The sequence below is a fragment of the Phascolarctos cinereus genome, unplaced genomic scaffold, assembly GCF_003287225.1.
Source record: "Phascolarctos cinereus isolate Bilbo 61053 unplaced genomic scaffold, phaCin_HiC Scaffold_5;HRSCAF=322, whole genome shotgun sequence".
NCBI lineage: Eukaryota > Metazoa > Chordata > Mammalia > Diprotodontia > Phascolarctidae > Phascolarctos > Phascolarctos cinereus.
In genome coordinates, this window is record NW_027555958.1 from 26,466,974 (window position 1) to 26,491,965 (window position 24,992).

Sequence of the window (24,992 nt, forward strand, 5' to 3'; positions counted from 1 at the left end):
AGCACAGATGCATAAGCCTTCTCTTCAGGCAGCAGTTGTGAGGATCCCCTCTTACTATGAGAATATTTCTGCCTCCCTCTGATCCTGTTGTCGACAGAGCCCGAGTGGGCGAGTGACTCAGAGGGGCAAGCAGAATGTGCCTTCGGATTTTTAGAATCAAAACCATCTTCAGTGGGGGAGAAAGAAAGTGAAGGCAAGGGCTGACTTTAAAAGGAAATTCTGGGCACCCCAAGGCACAGGTGGGCTGGAGCACAGCACAACAGCCTCAGCCCATTCTTTGCTGCAGAACTTTGCCCTCCTTTCTTTAGCTCATATTCAGAAGGTGCTTTCTCATTTCCCAGGCAGCTTCTTCACAACACCCTGCACTAGGGAAGCAGGAGACCCTGCTTGTCCCCATTTTACAGATAACTTGCCCAAGGTCATATAGCTAGTCAGGGGCTGAGCCAGGGACTGAACCCAGATCATCAATTTCCAAAGCTATAACTCTTTCCGCCATCGCATGCTGCCTCAGGGACTCCACTGGGCCTCATATCTTAAAAGGGAACAGAGAGCCTGACCTTGCATAGAGCTTTAAAAATAGACAGCAGCCCACTAAAAGATTTATTAAGCATCCCAGTTCCCAATCAGTCTTCCAATGTCATCATCACCCAAAAGTGTACACGCACTTCTCCTGTACTTAGCACTGTGCCTGGCACACAGTAAGTCTTTAACAAATGCTTTCCATTTGATTGACTGAACAACTTAAATGTTCAGTCTTTCTGCTCAAGATCTTTTCTGTACATTATCTCCTTTGATCTTCAAAAGCCCTATGAGTAGACGCAACAAGGCGGTGCAGTAAATAGAGCTCTGGCCTTGGAGTCAGGAGGACCTGAGTTCAAATTCGACCTCAGATACTTAACACTTACTAGCTGTGTGACCCTGTGCAAGTCACTTAACCCTGATCACCTCACCAAAATAATAAAATTTTTTTTAAAGTCCTATGAGTTAAGAACTATGTATATTTGTGTCCCCATTTTACAGGTGAGGAAACTGAGGCCCAGATTTTCCCAGGGTCACACAACTAGTAAATGTCTGAGGTGGGAGCTGAAAACAAGTTTTCCTGACCCCAATTTCAAGGTTCTATTCTCTGAGCCACCTGGTCTCCTTGTATGAATTTTACAGGCATTAAATATTTACTTAATGTTATAAGACTGATGCTTTCACGGGATCATTGATCGAGAGCTGAAAGGGAACTCAGGCCGTGTGGTCCAACCCCTACATTTTACAGTTGAGAAAACTGAGGCCCATGAGGTTAAGTATCTTGATTGAGGTCAAACAAGTAATAAGGATCAGAAGCAGGATTTGAATCCATGCCCTCTGCCCTCTTTCGATGTGTCACGACATGTCCAGATAGCTAGTACTAGTAAACAGCTGGCTGCTCCCACCAAAGCTTCCTTTTGTGACGGGGGCATGAAAAGAAGAGGTATGGGGGTGTGGGGGGCAAGGCAGGGCTCAGATGAGGATGGAGATACCAAAGATGAGAAGATACTACCCAAATGAGGAGAGTGGAGTGCCACTTAAGTGGCACAGAGGAAGGAGCATTAGATTTGGAGTTCGAGTTTAAAGCCTGGCTTGGATATTTACATCCTGTGTGACTCTGGGCAAATCATTTAAGCTCTCTGGGTCTCAGCTTTCTCAAAGGTCCAATGAGAGGACATTCCTAGATGAGCTCTAAGATCCCTTCCAGTTCAAGGGAGGAGAGAGAAGCCAGGGAAGAGGGAGGGAGAGCTCCCCAAGGGGCATGATAATGGATAGCAGAGTGTCTTCTGCTGGGATGGCTGGACAATGACAGGGAGAGATGCCCCTGTATTGAGAGCAGAAGACCAAGGGAGCCAAGGGCTGCCTAGACTAGAATTCCATCGGCTGGTTTACATGCAGGGCCAGCCTGCAGGAGAGTCGGAGTAGGTGGCTTTGAGGGGTGCCAGGAAAGACCCACCTGTTCCCAACATTTCCCATGGCAAGGTTCCAGCACCTGCTGTCAGTCAATAAACATTTATTAAGCATCTACTATGTGCCAGGCGCAGTGCTGGGTGCTGGAGGCACAAAGACAAAAGACAGTCTATACCTTCAAGGAGCTTACAGTCTAATGGGGAAGGCAATGCCTAAATAGAAGCTAAAAAGAGGGGAGAGAGTGAGGGGAGGGCACCTGGCTCAGGGACATGATGAAGTCCAGAAGCTGGGTGGGAAAGGGGGAGGTTTTCCCTATTTACTCGGTTTACCAAGCTATCCTGGATTCTCTTCTTAAATGAAGGATCTTGGAGGAGCTCTCCAATCAGTCTGCTAGCTAATGAACATATTTCTTATTTCTTCAGCTAGACCAGGGGTTTGTATAGGGCAAGTATCAGAGGCAACTTTTCTTTGTATCCCCCAAAGTACAGCACAGGGATATCCTTGCAATTAGATCTTCAATAAATATTTATTGAATGAATGGATACATGAATTCCTGAATGGATAAATGAATGGATGGATGAATGAATAAATAAATAAATGGATGGACTGATGGATGAATTAATGAATGGATAGATGAATAAGTTAATGAATAAATGGATGGATATATGAATGGCCCTTTGCAGAATTTTCTGCTCCAATTTGTTTATTCATAAGCTTTAGAGCTAGAAAAAAACTGGAAAACATGCCACTGAACTCTTCATTTTACAGATGAGAAAACCAAAATGCAGAGAGGGGGAGTTCAAGGTCAATACATCAGTACATCAAAGATCTATGGTTTCATAGGTGTGAAAACTCCTTCCACTCAGAGATTAGACTCCTCTTAATAGATGAGTGTTAATAGAATGACCTTACTCAAAATAAGCAGCAGAGTCAGCATTTGAACCCAGATCCTCTGACTCTAAACCCAATGCTATTTCCACAATACCAAAGTTACCAACTCCCTTCCGCTTAGGCTAGTGTAGCTTCCCATCACTTCGTTCTTCCTAGGTCCAGCAATAGATATGGATATGGATAAAGGAAAAAGTGAGCAAGAAAGACCTTTGCAGAAGGGATCGCTAGTCAAGACATGATGAGCAGGCCAGGATGTTCCCCAAAGGGTTGGTCCTTTTTTAGTCAATCAGGGATAAGTGGCTGGCTCCTTGCTTTCTCCCTTCACTGCAGGTAGCTATGGATGGACCATCTGCCCCACCTCCCCCCACCAACCACGTGCATGAGAACGTCCATTCATTAGTAATGGATGGATATTTAATGGGCATGTGCCTATGTCACCATCCAAGAGCATGAGGCCACAGTGGCCTCCACAGGGCACCAACCACCTGCTGTACAATGAGATGTGACCAGCAAAGATACCTTCGCATCCACCCACAAAATAGAAACTAAATTGAGATGCTATATAGCTTCCTCTTCCTGAAGATAAAACTCTACATTCAATAGAATATAATCTCTTGTGGGCAGTGGTTTCCATTTTTGTCTTTGTACCCCACCACCTAACACAAACTAGCCACATTTTAAAAAATCTGTATCCATGATTTGGTCATCATAGGAATCTCAGTAAGAAAACACCCTCTACCAGTACAGATGAGTAACTTCTCTGCAGCTTAGAGAGTTGCCTGATCCGTTGAGAAGCTAAGTGATTCGTCCAGGGTCACCCAGCCAATATGTGTCAGAAGCATGGCTCTGACTGAACTCATGATATCTTCAGTCCAAGACCAGCCTTCTGTCACAGGATCCTATGATCACAGATTTAGGATCTGAGGTGATCCCTCATTTTATAGATAAAATCCAACGAGGTTAGTTGAATTGCCCAGAGTCACAAAGGTTGCAAGTATCAGGTCTTCTGCGTTTAGGGCAGGGGTTCATAATTTGGGTCCATATTAGGAGGTCCATGAACTTCGGTGGGAGAAACATCTTTGTTTTCATTAATCTCTAACTGAAATCAAGCATTTTTGTTAAATGTGCATGTAGGCAACATAACCATATTGTGAGAAGGGGTCCATAGTCAGACTGCCAAAGGAAGCCATGATACAAACAAATTAATTACCCCTATTTTAGGGTCAATGATTTTTCCCCTCTGCCGCAGAGCCTGCCTGTTAACCACATTAATCTGCCTCTGTGCCAGGCACATAGTAGGCATTTGTTTAATAAATACTTGTTGGATTAAAGGCCAGCAGCAATCCCAAGAGGGCTTGAAACAAGAGTCTCAAAGAGATCCCTAAGCACTTCAAGGCTCTGAAACTTTAGCTTCTTTAAAAACTGAAGAACACAGTCATCTGAGGCTGATTCAGTCCAATCTGTTTCCTAAACCTGCCCGGCTGATGCCTTCTGCCTGCCAAGGTTGGAACCCAGAAGGCACATGCTCGGCTATGCTCACCCAGGACCTTTGCACACAGAATGGGACATAGAAGGAAATGTGATTAGGACCACAACTTCATGTATTGCCCCTATTAGAAAATAGTAGTAATAATAATAATGATAATAATAATATACTACTAAAAATAAGCCTCCATCTCACAAGTCAGAGAACAAATGGCCTGTCTCCAGGAGAGCATGGAACATTCAGCTGATGGATGAGCTGGAGAGATTTCACCCAGGGAGGTGACTCCAAAAAGCAGCCCTGGGGCAGTGAGGAGGGTTTGCAGCCCTGACTAAATCCAATTAAACAGGTTTAAACCTGGCCCCAAGGCCACCAATTGCGTTGGGGGCTGTTAGGACAACTTACTGCTGATTCATCATCATCCCATGCTATGCATGTATCACCTGTTCCCAAATGGAACATTCTGGATCCCCAGTGTGACTACTTCTGTGCATCAGGCTAGGTCACAGCCTCTACCTTATGCCGACGCAGAGAATGCCAAGCTGGTGAGGGAGCTGCCTGTCTTGTGTAGAAGTTGGTGTGGCCAGGATCCAGAGGATAGGAGAGCCCCTTTCTCCCTCCACTAAGTATTGGAAGAGAATGCTCCCCCGGCAAAGATCAGTAGCATCACAAGTTTAGAACTGGGAGGGACCTCAGAGGTCATGTACTTCAACCCCTTGATTTTGCAGTTGAGAAAATTGAAGCTGAGAGACAGAGAGGAGTCTGCAGTTTTTAATATGCACCATCAACATTTCCATTGTTCCATAGAAGTATGTCTAATGTAAGAGCCACAGGGCAGGATGGAAAGAGATTAAGAGGGTGGGGGGGATAATCTGAGCTCAAGTCCTTCCTCTCACATTGTGTGACCCTGGGTAAGTCATCATCTCCCAGGGTCCTAGGCAATTGTCTAAGGCTATAAGTTACTCAGCTATAAGCTATAGCTATAACTTATAGCTAAGGCTATAAGTTACCATCAGCCAGTAATGATCTTAAGATTCCCAGGTCCTGGCACAGTGCCTTTGTACCCAGTAAGTCCTTAATTAATCTTTGTTGTCTTTCCTCATCTATAAAACAAGGAAGAAGGACTAGATGGTCTCTGAGCTCCCTTCTGGCTCTGGATCTACAATCCTAAGATTCCAGGCACCTAGCACAGTACTTCAGTATACAGTTGGTGCTCAGTAGAAGTTTAATGAGCTTCCTCCTCTGTAAAAAGAGGGAGCTGAATTAGATGGACTCTGAGGTCCCATCCAATTCTAGAGTCAGCACCCTACAAGCATGACCCGCCCCCATGGTCAATCCCCACTCAGTGCCCTTTGTACAATATAAGCTCAAACTACTGACCTAATTATACCAAAGGGACTGCTTGGTTCTCTGGCACACACTCAGATGCGCCCCTCCCCTGGGGGTCATAATTCATTCCTATACTTATGTTTATATGTTTATGTTTATATTAATTATGTTTATACATAATTGTGTTTATACATAATTAATTATATGTATACATAATTGTGTTTATACATAATTAATTATGTATATATGTATGTTATATATTATATATCACATATATTATTATTTTGTATATGTATATGTGTGTATATTATAGACATATATAATATGCATGTATGTATACACTATATTATGTATATATAATTAATATACATAATATCCCTATACTCATTAGCTGAGTACTATCTGTCCAGATCTCGACGCCAAGTGGAAACACCGAGGCAGTACCCTCTCACTATGGAGGGTAGACCAAGCCCAGGTTTGCAAAGTTATTAGAATGCTCACTCCTAGAACTCAGAGCCATAGAGGACCCAATAGGAATCCGTCTGCAGTTGGAGTATCTTCCATTCCTCATTTCTCTGTTCTTGTCCCCATCCCTTTTGAATGTCCAGCCCCAGGCAAGCACAGCCTTGCTGTGCTCTAGACCTATTCCCAGCTCAGCTTTTCCTCTATTTGCTGGTCTTCTCCACTCTGAAGCCACTGAGGTGGTGGCCCCCTTCATCTTGCTGCTGTAGCTACCGGGCCTTGCCCATCCACCAAGAAATACCACTCTCTACTTAAATTCTCCTGGCCTACTCTTGAGCCCTTGCCTTTCTCCCCAAGATGCCAGAGACATTGATGGGGTTTTGGGAGAAAATATTTTACTAGCAACAAAGAGAAAGGGGTTAAAGCCAGATAAACTTAGCATAAGGGGGTTATAAGGCCCAGGAATTTTACTGTAAGATAGCCCTAAACTAGGAGATTTTTCCTAAGCCAGCCTGGCCCTTTCCTATCTAACTAGTTATCTCAGCTGGTACATGGCTTTCCTAGCCGGCTCTCCCACCCTTACTTCCAACACCTCTCAGTTCAAGGCAGGTATCCCTTCTCAGCTTCTTACTGTTTCTTACACCATCTCCTATCTCCATGTCTTTTGTACTGGCTGCCCCCTCTGTCTAGAATGCACACCCTCCTCATCCTCACTCTTGAGTTCCTTCAAGATTCAGCTCCAGGGTCAAAATCAACATGAGGCCTTTCCTAATTCCCCTCCCCAGACGCTGTGCCTCCCCCCAAAAAAAATACTTTGTAATTATTTTGCGCATATCAATATAAATATACATGTGTGTATAGATATATAGTCTCCTCTGATAGAATATAAGCTCCCTGAGGATGGGAACTGTTTCATTTTTGTCCTGGCATCCTTGCATGCCTAAGCCCAATGTCTGGCACATGGTAATAAATACTTATTGAACTGATTGACTGGGGAATGCACTCTGTCCTCCACATTTGATATACCTGACCAGACTGCCACCAGCTTGGTTCAATGAAACATCTCCTGCCTGTGTCCCCCTAGTTCTCTAATCCCCCTGAGCTCGGACATCAGGAGGCTAGCCTCCATCTTTCCCCACAAGCTAATGATCCCGTCCTTGGATCTCCTATTTCCATTTAACAGTATGCTAGCATTTCACATGGAAAATGAGGACAGAGTCTGTCTCCATCATGGTGGAGATCACAGAAGCCAAAGAATACAGCCCAGGTTGTCCTCCCAGATTTGGCACAAGAGACTTTGGAGGCCAGCTGATCTGACCTCCCTCATTTTACAGATACGGACACTGATGCCCAGAAAGGTACAAGTACTAAGTTTGCAAGGTCAAAGGTCCAGGTAGTTAAGCATCACAAGTAGGATTTGAACCCTGGTCCTCTCACTCCTAATCAACTCTCTTTCCACCACTCCAAAGATCTGGTCTAGTCTAAACTACTCCAGAAGTCTACAAAGGCTGGCCAAGAATTCCTCTCTTAAAGGATCTTCTGAATCAAACTCAATCCCACCTGTGTGACCTCCCCCATCCTCACAGAGTCCAAGCGCCCCCTCACAACTTTAGGATTACAAGGATCCCTCTCTGTAACAAAAACCTCTTCCCATCCTCTTTTCCCCAAAAACATTTTAGTAAATAAGGCGAGCAAACAAATGCTACCGCTGCCATCCTTCTTCTCCTTCCCCCTGCCATCCTTCCCCGTCACACGGGCTGAACTTCAGATCCCTATGTTGCTTGGCACGGCGCACCCACCATGGGGATAGCTTTCCCCGCCCTCCCATCTGGGGGAGATAACTTTGCGTCTCCTGGATCTGTGCACATGCACAACACATTAGATTAGACCATGAAACTCACCAGCATTAGGACCATCTGCAGTGATTCTAATTTCTCATCTCTAGAGCCTTGGCTGAGTCCTTGCCATAAAACATGGTGATGATGAAAGGTATCAGGAAAAGACGGAAGGCATTAGGGAAAGATGATTTGGACCCAAGATCGTTTGGTCTTTAGTGGATTTAGAGAGGCTTCCTGGTGCCCTGAGCATTCTACTCAGTAACACAGGAGAACCCCAAGGTCTAGAACGGGCTTCTGAATCTGGGGTACATGAATAGATTTTAGATGGTCCATGACTTAGATGGGGGGAAAATTTTACAGCCTTTTTCCTCTAACCTCTAATTGAAATTCAGTGTTTTTTTCAACTGTTTAAAAATATTATTCTGAAAAAGAGGCCCTAGGTTTTACCAGACTACCAAAGACACAAAGAAAGGTGAAGAATCCTTGATCTCATTGAACCCTTCCGGATTTTCTTAGAAAAGACCTCTCAGCTCATAAAGACAACACAGCGTAGTAGATAGAGTGTTGGTTTTTGAGTCAGGAAGACCTGAGTTCAGTTCCCTACCTCTGACACCATGTGACCATGGACAAATTGTTTCAACTCTCTGAGCCTCAGTTTCTTTTTCTGGAAAACTCAGGGCGGGGTGGACCAACAAAACAATGAAAAAATGCTGCAAAATGATAATGGCCAAGCTTGGCCCCAAAGAAGAAAAATGTCTCTCCCAGCATCTTTGCAAGGGTGGGGAACTATGGATGTGGAGCACTGCATGCAACTGATGTAAAATTTTTTGGATATGTCCATTGGTTTTACTAAACTTTTTAGCTCTCTAGCAGCAGGAAGGAATATGTTGGTCAAGGTGAGATTTATAAAAAGAAAAGATAGCAACAAAAAATGAAGGTGGACTAGGTAGTTTCTAAGATCTGTTCCAGCCCTGAATCTCTGACTTGTTGATCCTTATGAGCTGGAGGGTCCATTACTCAAGAGAAAATGTCGGGGGGGGGGGCCTGAGGAGTAACCTGAGCTCTTGAAGCCATGAGGAGGAGAGCCCAGGTACAACATTGACCCTGCAAGCCCTGGAGATGCTGCCCCAAAGCTTGGGATTAAAGGAATTGGCCAACGTGTTTTCATAGTTATCATCCTGCCCCTACACAAGACATCCAACCATCCTTCTTTCAAGATTGCTTCCCTCTGTTGCTAGCACTGAATGCCCATGGAATCATGGGATCATGAGATCCAGGTGTCAAAGGGATTTTAGAGAACATAGGATCATTATTTTAGAGCTCAAAGGGACTGCAGACATTTACTACAACCCCCTCATCTTACAGATGGGAAAACTGAGATTCAAAGAGACCAAGTGAATTACCCATGGTGATGTAGGTAGTGGGTGGCAGAACCAGGATTTCAACCCAGGTCATAGGATCTTATAGTTAGAGTTGGAAGGCACTATACAGGACATCTAGCCCGACCCTACCACTCCCATTTTACAGATGAGGACAATGACACCCAGAGGGGAAGTGACTGTCGCAGGTCACACAGGTGGTACATAGCAGAGCTACAATTTCAACCAAGGCTCTTTGGCTCCAAAACTAGCCCTCTTCCCACTGCACACATCCAATTGCCTCCCATCAAGTCTTACAACGGAGTTGGAGGCTGCCGACTTATTTTCCACACCCAAATCCACTTAGAAATGGCTGCCGAGAAGCACCAGTCTTGGCCAGGAATCAAAGCTGAGGCCAGTTCAAGCCAAGAGGCAGCCATCACCAGTGTCTGGCCCTCCTCTGCAGCTGGTATGCACCATAAAGACAATTTGGAAACATGGCAGCTCATTGAACCATGGGAAGTACAAAACATGGGAGAGAGCCCCTTGAATGAGTCAGGGACTTGTCCTTGGGGATGGAAATCATTCACCTTGGTCTTCCATTAATTTATTATTGAGGCGAGTTTTCTACATGGTATGGGTCGCCAGGCTTAAATAGGGAAAGAACACCTGGCATTTTATTTCTGACTTTTTTCTTTCCCTATTCACCACAGCCTGGCTTCACTCATGACTCCCCACTAAGACACCAAGAGCTGAGACCATTCTCCTCCAGCCGCCTACCCACTATGGTGAATCTCCTCAACAGGGCATGTCTCTTACCGTCCAATTCTTCCACTGAGATGTTAGCAAGCTGCTCACTGTCACTGCCTGCAGAGAGGGACCGATTCAGGTAATTCCCCTTATACAATAAGCCGGCTGTCACATGATGGAACGGCATCTTCTCCCTGCTCAAAAGAGATGGGGGGAAGGGGAAAAAATTATCATTTCATCCCTTTTTTTTTTCCATTGTTTAATGCCTCATAGAACATCAACTCCTTGAAGGCAGGGACAATTTCGTCTTTTTGTCTTTGTATCGCCAGCCTAAAATAATGCCTAGTACATAGTAGGACCTTAATTAACGCATGTTGATTGTCTTCTCCTTTAGAATGCAATCTCTCTGAGGGCAACGACTCTCATTTTTGTCTCTATATCCCCAGAACCCAGCACAGTGACTGGCACACAGGAGGCACTTAATAAATGTTTGGCGACATTGATTAAAAGCCTTAAAGGGTCATCTGATCATAGATTTAGAGTCAAAAGGGACCATAGACATGATCTATTCCAGTCTTCTCATCTTACAGATGGAAGAAACTGAGAAGGCCCAGGTAGGGGATTAAAAAACTTACCCACCATCACTCAAGTAATAAGTGGCAAGGGTGGTATTCAAATGCAAGACTTATGACACCAGATGCAGCCCTCCTTCTATGTGTTTCCTCATAGACACAATGAGCACATGGGTGGACATAATCATCTCTCAGGACCCCTCTGGCTCTGAATCCTTGGATCCTAGCCAGCACTGCCATACTCTTCAGATAATGGCAGGTGGGACTGGACAATTACAGAGGAAAGGTCAGAAAAAAGCCTGACTACTCATGGACTGAACACTCTCCAAGTTGCTTCAGTTTCTAGCCCTATCTTTCCCTCTTTTAGTCCCTCCATTTTTAAATTTTTTTTCTGAAAAAAAAAAGTCATTCCCTTTCTATTAAAGACATTGAGATGGGTTTTTTTTTTTCCTTTTGGACCATCTCCGTGATTTCTTGAAATGGTCTTCCCTTGCCTTCCATGTTCTGCTTTCCATTCTAGTTCTGCTTTCACCTCTGACCACTATTTGGTCACAGCCCTAGAGTGTGGGGTTTAGGAGGGATTTCAGAGGTCATCTCATCCAATCCCTACACAAATGATAAGCCCCATGTTACAATAGCCCCCAAGTCTGAATATCCACTTTTGGTGAGATGACTGCTGTTAACAAAAATAATAGCTATAACAGCTAACATTAATATAGAGCTTACTTACTATGTGCCAAACACTATGCTAAGTGCTTTTAAAATGAGCTCTAGCTGACAGAGGACAGGCAGGGACCCAGCTGAAGTCTCCCAACGTTTGCCTCCAAACAATTTTAAAATGCCGCCTCAAATCAAATTTTGGAGCGGCAGAGCCAACAAAAGGTCAGAGGGAGACATTTTTCCAGCCTAAGACAACTTGGGAAGTCCACAGAAAAGGTCATAACACCGGGGTAGGTGCAGGTCTGGAGCACAGCAGGAGCACCAGGAGTGGGCTTGGAGGCATCTGGGACAGCAGCAACAGCAGCTTCAGGAACTCTCAGCCCAGAGGTGGTAAGGGGATTGGACAATGGGTCAGAAAGAGATTACAGGGGACCTTTTGCTGGCACTGCGTACAGCTGGCGTTGACCAGCAACTCTATTGCCCACATATAGTTTTGGAGTACAGTTCCAGGATGTAGAGAATCACTTGTGATCAGTCACAAAGGAGCAGGGGACCTGGTCACAATTCCAGGGCCAAAAGAAGCAATAGTACTTGCAGGGAAGCAGGAGCCCTTCTTGGGTAAAGACCAGAACACTGACCAGGACAGCAGTGACCACACCTCTCCCAGGATAACACCATCTTGGAAGCACAAAAAACTTGCAGACCCCCAGAACTAGCTCTGAAAACAGCAGCACAAAAAAAGTCTAAAGCTTGGCACAGTGCCTCCCCACCCCCAGGTGAGCAGAGCCCAACTTTAATATAAAATTCAAAGTGAAGAAATAGGCCGGGGAAATCGGCAAACAACAAAAAAAGAATTTGACCATAAAAAGCTACTATACTGTCAGGGAAGACCAAGACATAAACTTAGAAGAAAACAACAATGTGAAAAGAGTTACAAGCAAAGCCTCAAAGAAAATGTTAATTAGACACAAGAAGAATACCTGGAAGAGTTAAAAAAAAAAAAGCATTGCTTGGCAGAGGAAAATCTGGGAAAAGAAATGATAGTGATGCAAGAAAGCTATGAAAAGAGAACTAACAGCTTAGTAAAAAAAAATACTGAAGAAAATAGCACCTTAAAAAAATTGGCCTAATGGTAAAAGAGCAACAAAAATTTACTGAAGAAAAGAATTCCTTTAAAAACAGAATAGGCACAATGGAAAAAGAGGTACAAAAGCTCACTGAAGAAAAGAGTTGCTTGAAAAATAGAGCAAGGGAAAGCTAATGGCTCCATGAAGCTTCAAGAAACAATAAAGCAAAGTCTAAAGAATGGGGAAAAAAGAAGAAAAATGTGAAATATCTCATTGGAAAAACAACTAGCCTGGAAAATAGATTGAGAAGAGAAAATTTAAGGATTATTGGATTATCTGAACATCGCAATAAAAAAAAGAGCCTAAACATCATATTCCAAGAAATTATAAAGGGAGAAAGGACCACATGCACAAAAATATTTATAGCAGCTCTTTTTGTGGTAGCAGAGAATTGAAAATTGAGGGGATGCCCATCAAATGGGTAATGGCTGAACAAGTTGTGATATATGATTGTGATGCAATATTATTGTGCTACAAGAAATGATGAACAGAGGCAGCTAGGTGGCACAGTGAAGAGAGCTCTGGCCTTGGAGTCAGGAGGACCTGAGTTCAAATCCAGCCTCAGACACTTACACTTACTAGCTGTGTGACCCTGGGCAAGTCACTTAACCCCGATCGCCTCACCAAAAAGCAAAAAAAAAAAATGATGAACAGAATACTTTCAGAAAAACCTGGAAAGACTTAAATGCACTGAGGCAAAGTGAAGTAAGCAGAACTAGGAGAATATTTTACACAGTAATAGCAACACTGTATGATGATCAACTGTGAATGACTTAGCTACTCTCAGCAATACAATGATCAAAGACAATTCTGAAGGAATTGGGATGAAAAATGCTACCTACCTCCAGAGAAAAAGCTGATGAAGTCTAAATGCAGGTCAAAGTATATTTTTTTCAACTTTCTTTGTTTTTCCTAGGGTTTTTATCTGTGTTTTCTTTCACAACATGGCTAATATAGAACTGAGCTTTGCATGATTTAATGTGTATAACCAACTGCTTGTCATCTCACGGAGGAGAGGGGAGAGGAAGGAAAGAATTTGGAACTCAAATTTTTTAATGAATGTTGAAATTGTTTTTTCATGTAATTGGAAAAAATAATATATAAAAATACAAATAAATTTATAAAGGAAAACTGCTCCAATATCTTAGATCCAGAGGGTAAAAAAAAAAAAAAGAGAATCTGCCAATCACCTCCTGAAAGATATTAGAAAATGAAAACTCTGGGAAATATTATAGCCAAATTCAAGAGCTCCCATGTCAAGAAAAATATATTATAATCAGACAGAAACAAACAATCCAAATATGAAGCCACAGTCAGGCTCACACAAGATTTAGCAGCTTCCATGTTAGTTGAGCAGAGGGCTTGGAATATAATATTCCAGAGGGCAATAGAGCTAGGATTACAACCAAGAATAACCTACCTGGCAAAACTGAATATAATCCTTCAGGGGGAAAGTAGATACTTAATGAAATAAAGAACTTCCAAGCATTCCTGATGAAAAGACCAGAAGTGAATAGAAAATTTAACATTCAAACAGAAGACTCCAGAGAAGCATAAAAAGGTAAATATGAAAGAGTAATCATAAGTGACTCAATAGATTTAAACTGTTTACACTCTTATATGGGAATATGATACATGTAATCCCCAGAAACATTTATCATTATTAGGGTAGTTAGGAGTCTGCATAGATAGAGGGGATGGGGTTGATTATGTTGGGATGATCTAAAAAAATGAAGAGGTGAAAAAGAGGGATCCACTGGGAGGAGGGTAAAGGGAAAGGTAGAATGGGGCAAATTTTCTCACATAAAAGAGGTGTGCAAAAAAGAACTTTTACAGTAGAGGGGAAATGGAGGGTGGCAGGCAATGCTTGAACCTCATTCTCATCAGAATTGCTTCAAAGAGGGAAGAATGTGTGTGTGTGTGTGTGTGTGTGTGTGTGTGTGTGTATTTCATACATATATACATGGAGGGATGGGGGTGGGTGTATACATACATGTATGCATATACACATAAACATATGTGTATATACATACTCACACAGTTGAGTATAGAAACCTATCTTACCCAATAGGGAGTTAGGAGGGGAAGGGGATAAGAGATTTGGGAGAGGATGATAAGAGAGAGGATGGATTAGGGGAAGCAGTGGTCAGAAGCAAGACAGACTTTTGAGGAGGGATAGGATTAAAAAAAGAGAGAGAGAAGGATAAAGAAAGGAAAATGGGATGGAGGGAAATAAAGAGTTAGTGATCATAAGCTGTGAATGTGAATGGGATGAGCTCACCCATAGAATGGAAGCAGAGCAGTTATCAGAATGGATTAGAAACCAGAATCCAACAATATGTTGTTTACAACAGACACACTTGGGACAAAAAGACACACAGAGTTGAAATGAAGGACTGGAGCAGAGTCTATTAAGCTTCATCTGAAGTGAAGAGGGCAAGGGTGGAAACCATGATCTCAGACAAAGCAAAAGCAAAAACAGATGTAATTGAAATCGATAATCAAGGAAACTACATTTTGCTAAAAGGCACCATAGACAATGAAGTAATAGCAAAAATATTTACAGCAAGTCCCTCTGATAAAGGCCCCATTTCTCAAATACATAAAGAACTGAGTCAAAATAATAAAAAATGAGAGTTATTCCCCAATGGATAAATGGTCAAAGGATATGAACAGGCAGTTTTCAGAGAAAGAAATCAAAGTTACATTTAGTCATATGGAAAATGCTCTAAATCACTACTGGTTAGAGAAATGAAAATTAAAACAGCTCTGAGATGCCACCTCACATCTATCAGAAATGACAAATGTTGGAGGAGATTAGGGAAAATAGGTACATTAATAACTAGAGTAATAATAATAAGTACATTAATAAGTGGTCCAACCATTCTGGAAAACAATTTGGAACTATGCCCAAAGGGCTATAAAACTAGGTCTATCCTCCAAAGAGATCAAAGAAAAAGGAAAAGAATCTATATGTACAAAAATATTTACAGCAGTTCTTTTTGAGGTGGCAAAGAATTGGAAATTGAGGGGATGCCCATCAATTGGGGAATGGATGAACAAGTTGTGACATATTATTGTGATGGAGTGTTATCGTGCTACACGAAATGACTAGGGAGATGGTTCAGAAAAAAAAAAAAACATGGCAAAACCTATACGACCTGATGTAAAGTGAAGTAAGAAGACCCAGATTACTGTGCACAGTAACAGCAATATTGCAGTGATGATCAACTGTGAAAGACTTGCCTACTCTGATCAAGACAATGATCCAAGACCATTCCAAAGAACCCATGATGAAAAAATGCTGACCGCCCCCAGAGAGAGAACTGATGAACTCTCAGTGCAAATTGAAGTATAATTTTCTCACTCTTTTTGCTTTTTTTGTGAAATGGCTAGTACAGAAATATGTTTTGCATGATTTCACATGTGGACCCACTATAACTATATGAATTCATTGATGTAAGGAACTCCTGATAAGGAAATTCTCTCTACCAACATAGTTCAGCAAATGCTTTTCAGAGGTCAAGTGATCTTCCCAAGATCACATAGCCTATATGGATCAGAGCCCGTATGAATCTGGGTCTTCCTGATTCCAAAGCCAACTCTTTGCCTATTATACTCTGCTGCATGAACAATATGGTAGCTCACTCCTCTGTTCCCCCTAGCCTGGCAAAATATTTCCCAGCCCTCTTAAAGGAGCCAAAGCCTTGTGGCAGTCCCACACTTTGAGGGTCACCTAAGGCAACAGATAATCAGGTGGTGAAAACCCAGATGATAAAATGAGTGACTTTAGCTTTGCCACTCACCGGCAAATGGCACCATTCCATCTGTACTATACTCAAGGGGATGTGGAAGAGTCATGCTATTAATAAATATTTATCATAGCACTTTGTACTGTGTGACAGGCTCAGATATACCCGTTCGCACCTGCGCACACACACACACACACACACACACACACACACACACACTGAATCAACTAGGCACAGATGTGCCCAGCTAGGACAGAAATTGATGAACTCTGCACCAGAAGGTAGCTGCTCCCAAGTTCTGGCATAGGATTCCTCAGACCCTCAGGGTGAGGAAATCATCCTATTAGACCAAGTTCAGCAACCTCCGTAAGCGTAAGGGGCTACCACTGTAACTAAGTATTGGCCCAATGGGTGCCACTAACAGATGCTAACAAGACCTGACATTTCTATAAAAGTATAAGGTCTGCAAGGCATCTTGTACACATTACCTCATTTGGATCTCACTACAGCCCTGGAAAGTAGGTACCATAAGTATCATTCACTCCATTTTATGGTTGAGGAAACTGAGGCATAGGCTGGATATAGCAGATTGAAGGGAGGAAGGAAAAAAGGAGAAAAAAAAGAAGCAAGGTGGTATAGTGGAAAGAATGCCCCTGGGCTGAGACCTGGGTTTGGTCTTGCCTCTGCCACTAATCATGCACAGGACTTTGAGTAGATCACATGGCCTTTCTGGGACTCAGTTTCTTCCTCTGTTAAATGAGAGTATTGGACTAGATGACCCTTCCTCTTCAAGCATTGAGTCAGAGTGAGTTCAATAACTGCCTCAGTGGTATCCCTAGGGAAGGGACAGAGTGGAAAAAGCACAGAGTGCTTGGGGTCAGCTCCTCCACCTCTGTGCTCATCACCTGAGTGACCTCAGACAAGTCACATCACTGCCTGGGCCTCAGTTTCCCCATCTGTAAAAGGAGATATTGGACTAGATGACCCCTGAGGTCCCTTCCAGTTCTAGATCTTGAATCCTATGTATTAGCTCGGTGACCCTGAGAAACTAATGTAAAAAAAAAACAAAACACTGATTCTTCCTCCTGACAGCATGCTGGGGCTCCCTGATTTCCCAAAGCTCAGCAAAACATGGTACAATTTTCTCCATTTTTATTACTGGGTTCAAATCCCAAATCTGATGTTTGGTGATTTAGGGCAAGTTTTTTCATCTCTCTGGGCCTCTGTTTCTTCAGCTGTAAAATGAAGATATTAAATTAGATGGTCTCTGAGGTCCCTTGCGATTCTTTACCAATAATAATGATAATAGCTAACATTTATATAGAGCTCACTACGTACCAGGCACTGGGCTAAGTCCTTCACAGTTATTATCTCATTTGACCTTCATGACAACTCTGGGAGGAAGGTGCTATTATTATCCCCATTTTATAGATGAGGAAATTGAGGCAGACAGAGGTTAAGTGACTCATCTAGGGTCAAACAGCTAATAAGTGTCTGAGCTCAGATTTGAACTCAGGACTTCCTGACTCCAAGCCCAGTGTTCTATCCACTATGACATTGAGCTGCTATGACCTATGATTACTGGTGTTTTGGTCAAAGTTTAACTGGCTTGCCAGAAAAAAAAAATATACAGTTATCCTTTCCACATTTCAGGGGTTAGGGGCATGGCGCCCTCGGGATCTGGAAAATCTGTGTGAGATTTTGTGGCTCTCCCTTCACACCAGACAAAAAAGTCTAACTTTTTTCTTCTTTTTTATGGGGCGTTTACAGTAGCTTATCACAAAATTTGGATTATTCATTTCTGAGTTTCCAAACTTTTTCTCTATTATCTGCTGGTCTTCACATGTCATCTGAGACTCCCACAAAACCACCCAAAAATTCCCATTTAGTTTCTTATGCCACCCCACCGTATATCGAAACCATAATGAGGAAAGTGGCAATGTGGAAGGGATAACTGTATTCACAATACACATTCCCATTTCCTCCATTAGTTTCTTAAGTCTGGAAAAGCAACGAAACAATGCATCAAGCTCTGATTTTTAGTGTCTGCCGAGTACTGAAAATTTAACAATCAGCTCTCATGAATTGGTTTGAGCTGGCTCCAGCACACCCATGTCTGTGATCTACAGGGCCAGAGGGAAACCTTTAGGCTCAGTTACCTGATCTCTTCACCAACATCACAGGGGAAACAAATCTTTCCACTTCATGACTTTTTTCCATACTGCAGACACCCATCCCCATGATCACAATTCTCTTCACCGTCCAAAGTTTTGTATGTCATAAAGAATGCTTTGCAGCATGACAAGAGGGTTCTAGCTCAAGCCAATATGGCGGCCTTACAACAAAAGGCCGATCTATGCTGCCCACTCCAGGCTTAGGAAATGCCAAGAGTTTTCTGGAGAATGCTGAGCTCCAAGTGATTGCCCAGTGAAATATCACCACACTACATTGATCAGTGACACTTGCCCAGAATCTTTTAATTCAGCTAACAGCAATGCGACAGCCAAAGGCATAACTAGGGTGAGTCAATCAGGGTACTGCCAAAGGGTGCACACATGGGAGTGGGGGGGCAGGGCATTTTTCCTCCCATTAGATGTCTTGGAGCATTTCGAGGACTGTACTGTGTCAGCACTGCCCCCATTTCTTCACTTAGTCCTAGGCCAGGGGTAGGGAACCTTCAGCCTCAAGGCCACGTGTGGCTTTCTAGGTCCTTGGGTGCAGCCTTTTGACTGAGTCCAAGTTTTACAGAACAAATCCTTTTATTAAGGGGATTTGTCCTGTGAAGTTTGGATTCAGTCAAAGGGCTGCACTTGAGGACCTAGAGGTCCACATGTAGCCTCAAGGCCACAGGTTCCCTACCCCTAGCCTAGGCCATTATCACCTGGATTCTATTTCCATGGTATTTTCCATTCTTCCTGGCAATTCCTATCACCTCCTTTCTATATACCTTTCTTCTAGACAGGGATTTGTCCCCTCCTCCAGGCCCACGTTTCCGCTCCTAATGTAACTGTGTCCAGAGTGGACCACACTGTGCACTCCCCATCTTCATACCCCCTCTTCCAACATGCCATGAACTGAATTCCTAGTTACAGCTCTGACTACTGTTGAGGTTGGACCAACATAGAAATAAGCCCGACCTGGGACTGCCTTTCCTCATTCAAAAATGGTGTGTGGGTGATTCAGGAAGTCAGATCTGGGACCATTTTGGTTAATTAACACCAAGTCATTTCCATCTCTAAATCTATGAGTCTATGATCCTAAGTCAATGCATGTCCATTAGATTCATGCACATCATGGAGTCTTTGAGGCAGTGTGGCTTAGTGGATAGGGTGCTGGATTTGGAATCAGCAAATTTGGTGGTGTCGTTCAGTCATTTTTAGTCATGTCTGACTCTTGAGGAAACTGAGGGGGACTCTGACCCCATTTGGGGTTTTCTTGGCACCTGGAATGGTTTGCCATTTCCTTCTCCACTTCATTTTATATATAAGGAAACTGAGGTAGACAGGGTTAAGTGACTGGCCCAGGGTCACATAGCTGGTAAGGCTGAAGCCAGATTTGAACTCAGGAAGATGAGTCTTCCTGATTCCAGGCGTGGCATTCTATACCTTGTGCATCACCTAGCTGCCCCGGGAGTCAGTAAGATCTGACTTCAAATTGAGTCTCAGAAACTTATTAGCAAATCACTTAATTTCTCTGTGCCTTGGTTGTCCTTTCTGTAAAATGAGAAGGTTGGACTTGATGGCTTTTAAGGTTCCTTCCAGCTCTATATCTATGAGCCTATAAGTTCCCAGGGTCAAAGATAAAATGGCGCCTAGAGCCTACAGATATCTTAAGAACTGCATGTACTCAGAAAGAACTGAAAAATGGAGACTATAATTAACCAGAGGAAAGGGACTTAGACTCCTGTGTAAACCCCAGAAAGATTAAAAGATAGAGATATTGAGGAGAAGGAATGAATGCATGAATGAATGAGTAAATGAATAAGTAAGTGAATGAATGAATGAAAAAGAACTCAGTAAGTGCTTACTATATGCAAAGTATGATACTAAGTGCTAAGGATACAAATAGAAAAGTTAATCCATTCCTATTCCCACTCCCTATTTTCAGAGAGCTCACACTCTAATGATAGAGACAGCCTGACTAGGTGATTTCAGCTCTGAGTCAGACGGAAAGGTCCCGTGGTCCTGAGTGTGCCCCCAGAAAAGGATATGATAACGCATCTTCTTTTATGTCAATTCCGTTGACAAAACCACATTGATTTCTGATGCTGAACCTTTGCCAGTGCCAAGAATTTTGGTGGCATGGACTCTCTTTTCTGGGTTTGCAGTGGCTGCTGGGAAGGTGGGCACCTGCAGAGGAAGTTGCTTTACTGGATCATGGCTGAGGGGGTCATGCTGGAAGCAGGACTGATGGGGAGGGGGTGTCACTGGTTGTTGTTGCCATTCCTGAGACTCTTGAGCTTACTGGCCTGCCAGTAGCCATCAGTGGCTGGTGTTGATGGTGGCAGGGATGGTGGATTCCCATTCCATAAGTGTTGCTCCACTCAATGATGGCTGTGGGGGCTAAGCTGGAAGCAGGGCCCATGGTCAGGGGAGAAGGGGTGTAGGGAGCTATGCTAGTTACAGGGGTCCTGGACTCATGCCAAGGGTCTCAAGGGAGGTGGTAGTTGAGACAGTTTGACTTGCCTGGCACATGCTATCTCATGTCTCCCATGGGGTACCTGGTTGCTTCACCTCAGCTGACTTACCTGCCCCACTGGTGATAATTGGCCAGCAACTGCTGTTGGCAGTCATGAGAGTGGCTGGCCCCTTCTCCACTAGGGATGCTCCCCTCCATTATGTCTACAAAGGCCAACCTTGAAACACGGTCAGTGCCCCAGAAGCATGCTGCTGTCCTCAGTACTCTGGGACTCAGTTTTCTATCTGTAGCAGTGGTTTGGTGGTTGGTGACTGGAAGGGGTGGGCTGGGGACCCCTTTTTCCATGAGTATGCTTTCCTTGAAGTCTGTAAGGTATGAATCAAGAGCAAGACCGGTAGTCTTTGGGGTCACCATTGCTCCCTGGGCTCTTGAGTTTGTCTAACAATCAGTAGCAGCTGACCAGCAGTTACAGTGAAGGATGGTGAGCTCCTAATGACAGTGACTGGGCATTTCTTAGGATGAGAAGTCAATAGTCTCTGGTTTTTCTCCAAACACCATCTCTCCTTCACTGTCTGACCTTCAACAAGTCAATTGATGTCTATTGGGTAGAATCTTCCAAAGGAAGTGGTTGGCAGGTCTATAAGCAGATATATAAATAACTACAGGACACACCAGGTGCCACATAGAACCATTCAGATCCCGGAGGGATGCAGAGAGAAAGGAAAAGAGGTATGCAAAATCGTCTAATGGCCAGGAGCTAAGTTCACGTAACAATAAACCTGGTCCAAAACTAGGCCTTGAAGTCATAATGAAGCCCAGAAAGGCCTCAGGTGAAAACTTGGATAGAAGGGCATGCATCCATGAATCTAAAATGATCTGAAGAGTTTCTCAGGAGGCCATGCCCATCTGGCACAGAGAGGAAAAAAGAATATGGCTAAGAACTGAACAGTGGAATGCAAGAGACTTTCCTATCAGAGAGGCCTCTTGGGGAGAAAAGAATGCCCTAGAATTCTCATTGGTCCATTAGGGGCATGTATTTCTCCTCATTGAAACAGCAAGTACAGAAGGGCTGATCAACAGGCAAAACTTCATTCATTCAGTAAGTACTGAGCACACGTAAGGTACAAGGCTAGGTTATCCCATTGGGGGAGTCAAGATGCAGAAGACACAGTTCCTACCCTCACAGTGCTTACAGTCTAACTGGGAGAGGACACGCATACAAATAGCTACAACATAAGAAAGGGGCCAATGAACAGATCAAACGTTCAAGTTAAAGAACAACAAACATTTATAAAGCACCTACTGTGTGACACATGCCGTTCTAGGCACTGGGGACACCAAGACAAAAACAAAAGCATCCTAGCCCTTATGGAGTTTAATAGTCTGGCTAGGGCGATGACAGGTGTACCCAAATAACTGCATATCAAGGCAGCATAAGAAACGTTTCATGAGTAATGGAAACAAAATTTTATGGACGTTCGGAGGAGGGAAGGGGGAAGAAGACCTAATTCCCAAATTCAGGAGACAATGCTATAGCAGGGTGACATTGGAAAAAAAGAAAGAACTTTACCTGCTGGTAAGCATTACAAACAAGAGTCATGGGTTCTACGAGCAAAAGAGAGAACTAAGGTGGTGGAAGGAAGAAGGATTGCACAAAGAGACCAAGCCGACTTCTTCACCTTCTCCCTTCACCTTGGCGAAGGGGTTCAGGCAGAAACGGAAAGATCACAGATGAGTCTATGGAGGAGTCGTGGGAGGTGGGCAGGAAAAGGAGCCAGATAACCAACAAGCATCCACCAGTCAAAAAGCATTTAATAAATACTAACCATAGCCACTTCAGATGTAGTGTGGGCCATTGGATAGAGAGCTGGCCTTGGCGTCAGAAAGATCTGGCCCCACCCTTACAGGAGGCACTTAACTCCTCAGTATCATAAACAACTCTCTAAGACCAGAGAAGGTGCTCACCTGAGTTGGTAGAGGTAGTTTCCTCACCTGCGAGTGCCTGACAGCAGTGAAATGACAGGCACAGTACCTATCCCCATCCCTATATGGCAGACACTGTGCTAGATGCTTGGGATACAAAGACAGAAATTAAACAATCTCAGCCCATGGGGAGCTTATGTTCTATCAGAGGAAACAGCATGTACCTATATTAGGTAAATTCAAAATCAATACAAGGTAATTTGAGGAGAGGCGCTAGTAGCTGGGAGATCAGCAATAGGAGGTTGCCTACTACTGACGTGTCTTCTTCTGTCCTGCTTTCCAAGCAAGAGTATAGACACTGGCTCCCTTCCCATCCACCTCTTGGAGCCAAAGTAGGCATTTAGTCATCTCCCCTGGCCACCCCCTACTAAAATGACCTTATTTACCAGAGCAAAGGAAGTGGCCTGATTCTGAATGGGTTGGTTATACATCAATAGATAATTAATTTGTTTGTACTTCCTCCATCAAGGCTGGTGTCCAAAAGGACATTGGATGTCACATGTGAACCTCTACGTGGCCTCACTTGCCTCTTAGAATCAAATGACCTTAATGGTCATCTATTCTAAGTCCCTTGTTTTACAGAAGAGGAAACTGAGGCACAGTGAGGTCATGTGATTTGCCAAGGTCACACAGCTAGTAAATGGCAGAGCTTGGATTGTCCAGCCCTCTCTCTCATTACTTCTTTAGAAGAAAGAACTCTCCCATAGAATAGTCCACAGGCTAAGTCTTCATTCACATCATGCCCTTTGCATAGGTTTGTTTCAGGTCACGGATCATATTCTCTACAAAACCCCCCCAACTAGCTAGCCCAAACTCCCAGGACACTTATCCACATCACTCATTCAGCTCTTGACAGAACTTACCTTGTATTTGTATTTGTATCTTAAGCATATATTGTATCTATTTACCTAGATTTTGCAAAACCCTTGAAAGCAGGATGATTCTCTTTATCATATCTCCAGCATTTAGCACAAAGCTTTCAGAGGAAAGGTACTGAGTAAGTATTTGTTGATAACGATTGATAATGATCTAGGGACAATTACTACACCTCCATTCATTCTTTATTCAGGTTTATCTAGCTTTCATCTTCATCTTTGTTCAGCGCTCTCTAGCCTCCATCTTTGTTCAGCTCTCTCTAGCCTCCATCTTTGTTCAGGTCTATCTGGCCTTCATCTTCATCTTCATCTTTGTTCTGGTCTCTAGGCTTCTCTTCATACATGATTCTCCATTTCCAATCTCTGTGCCTAAGACCAAATGCCCCCTATGCCTTGAATGCCCTCCCTCTTCATCTCCATCTCTTAGAATGTCTTGTTTCACTCAAGACTCCACTCAAATGCCACCTTCTGTATGACACCTTTCCTGATCTTCCCCAGCTGCTAGTGTCCTCCTCTCCCAGATTATCCCACCTCTATTTCGTATATACTTTTGTGTAACCATGCTGTCTTCCCCATAGAATGTTAGCCCCTTGAGGGAAGGCTCCCTTTAATTTCTGTCTTTGTAAAGCCCAGCAAAGTTAAGTGAGTGGGACCCAGCACTGGGCACATAATAGAAATAATAAATACTTGTTAACTGAAGACTAATTAAAATGGAATATAAGTTAAAATAGCATAATGACAATATAACTGTGGAGTCAAAGAACCTGGGTTCAATCCTACTTCTAATGCTTATGGCCTGTGTGATTGTGGATGAGTGACTTCACAGGCCTCAGTTTCCTCATCTGTAAAGTGTAGACTAAATAGCCTCTGACATTTCTTCTAACTCCAGTTCTATGATCCTAATACTCAAAATGACCTTGATAATTTAACATTGGTGCTACTTTGGACCTTATTCTGGCTCCCTCTAACCTTCACCAGCTAGCCAGGTTGGCGGGAGGCTGAGCACTACTTTGAGCTTGCATCCAACTGGGACCCAGGTGGCAAGAGAATTGGTTTCAACCTGAAGACATATTTTGACTGTTCAAGGGCAGTTTCAGAAATAGCCAAGGAATATGGATCATATGAAGAGGAATCTGAAAGATGAGGAAACATAGCCCAGGAAGCAGGTAAACTGGTGAAGGGTATAGATGGAACAGTGGAGTTTGGGCCTTAACTTTGAAAAGAATGAAAAGAAAACTCACTAAAAGCATTCAAGGAGAATGCAGGGAGAAAGGGCATTGTGTCAAAGCATTTTGGTTGGGGACTGGGGTAGAGGGACAGCAGATGAAGGAGGCAGAGGACAAGC

At 43.4% G+C, this 24,992-nt stretch overlaps 1 protein-coding gene across 2 annotated transcripts in view; it reads right to left on the reverse strand.

The window, feature by feature from the left end:
* The window catches only part of CALN1 (calneuron 1), a 468,953-nt gene that overhangs the window by 382,079 nt on the left and 61,882 nt on the right, over positions 1-24,992 (reverse strand). The window contains exon 2 of one of the 2 annotated variants that reach the window (XM_078154728.1): positions 10,110-10,230. In XM_078154728.1, the coding sequence (XP_078010854.1) occupies positions 10,110-10,230 (121 nt within the window). Of the gene's footprint in view, positions 1-10,109; positions 10,235-24,992 lie in introns of both variants that reach the window. The other variant, XM_021007064.2, reaches the window with a different exon arrangement.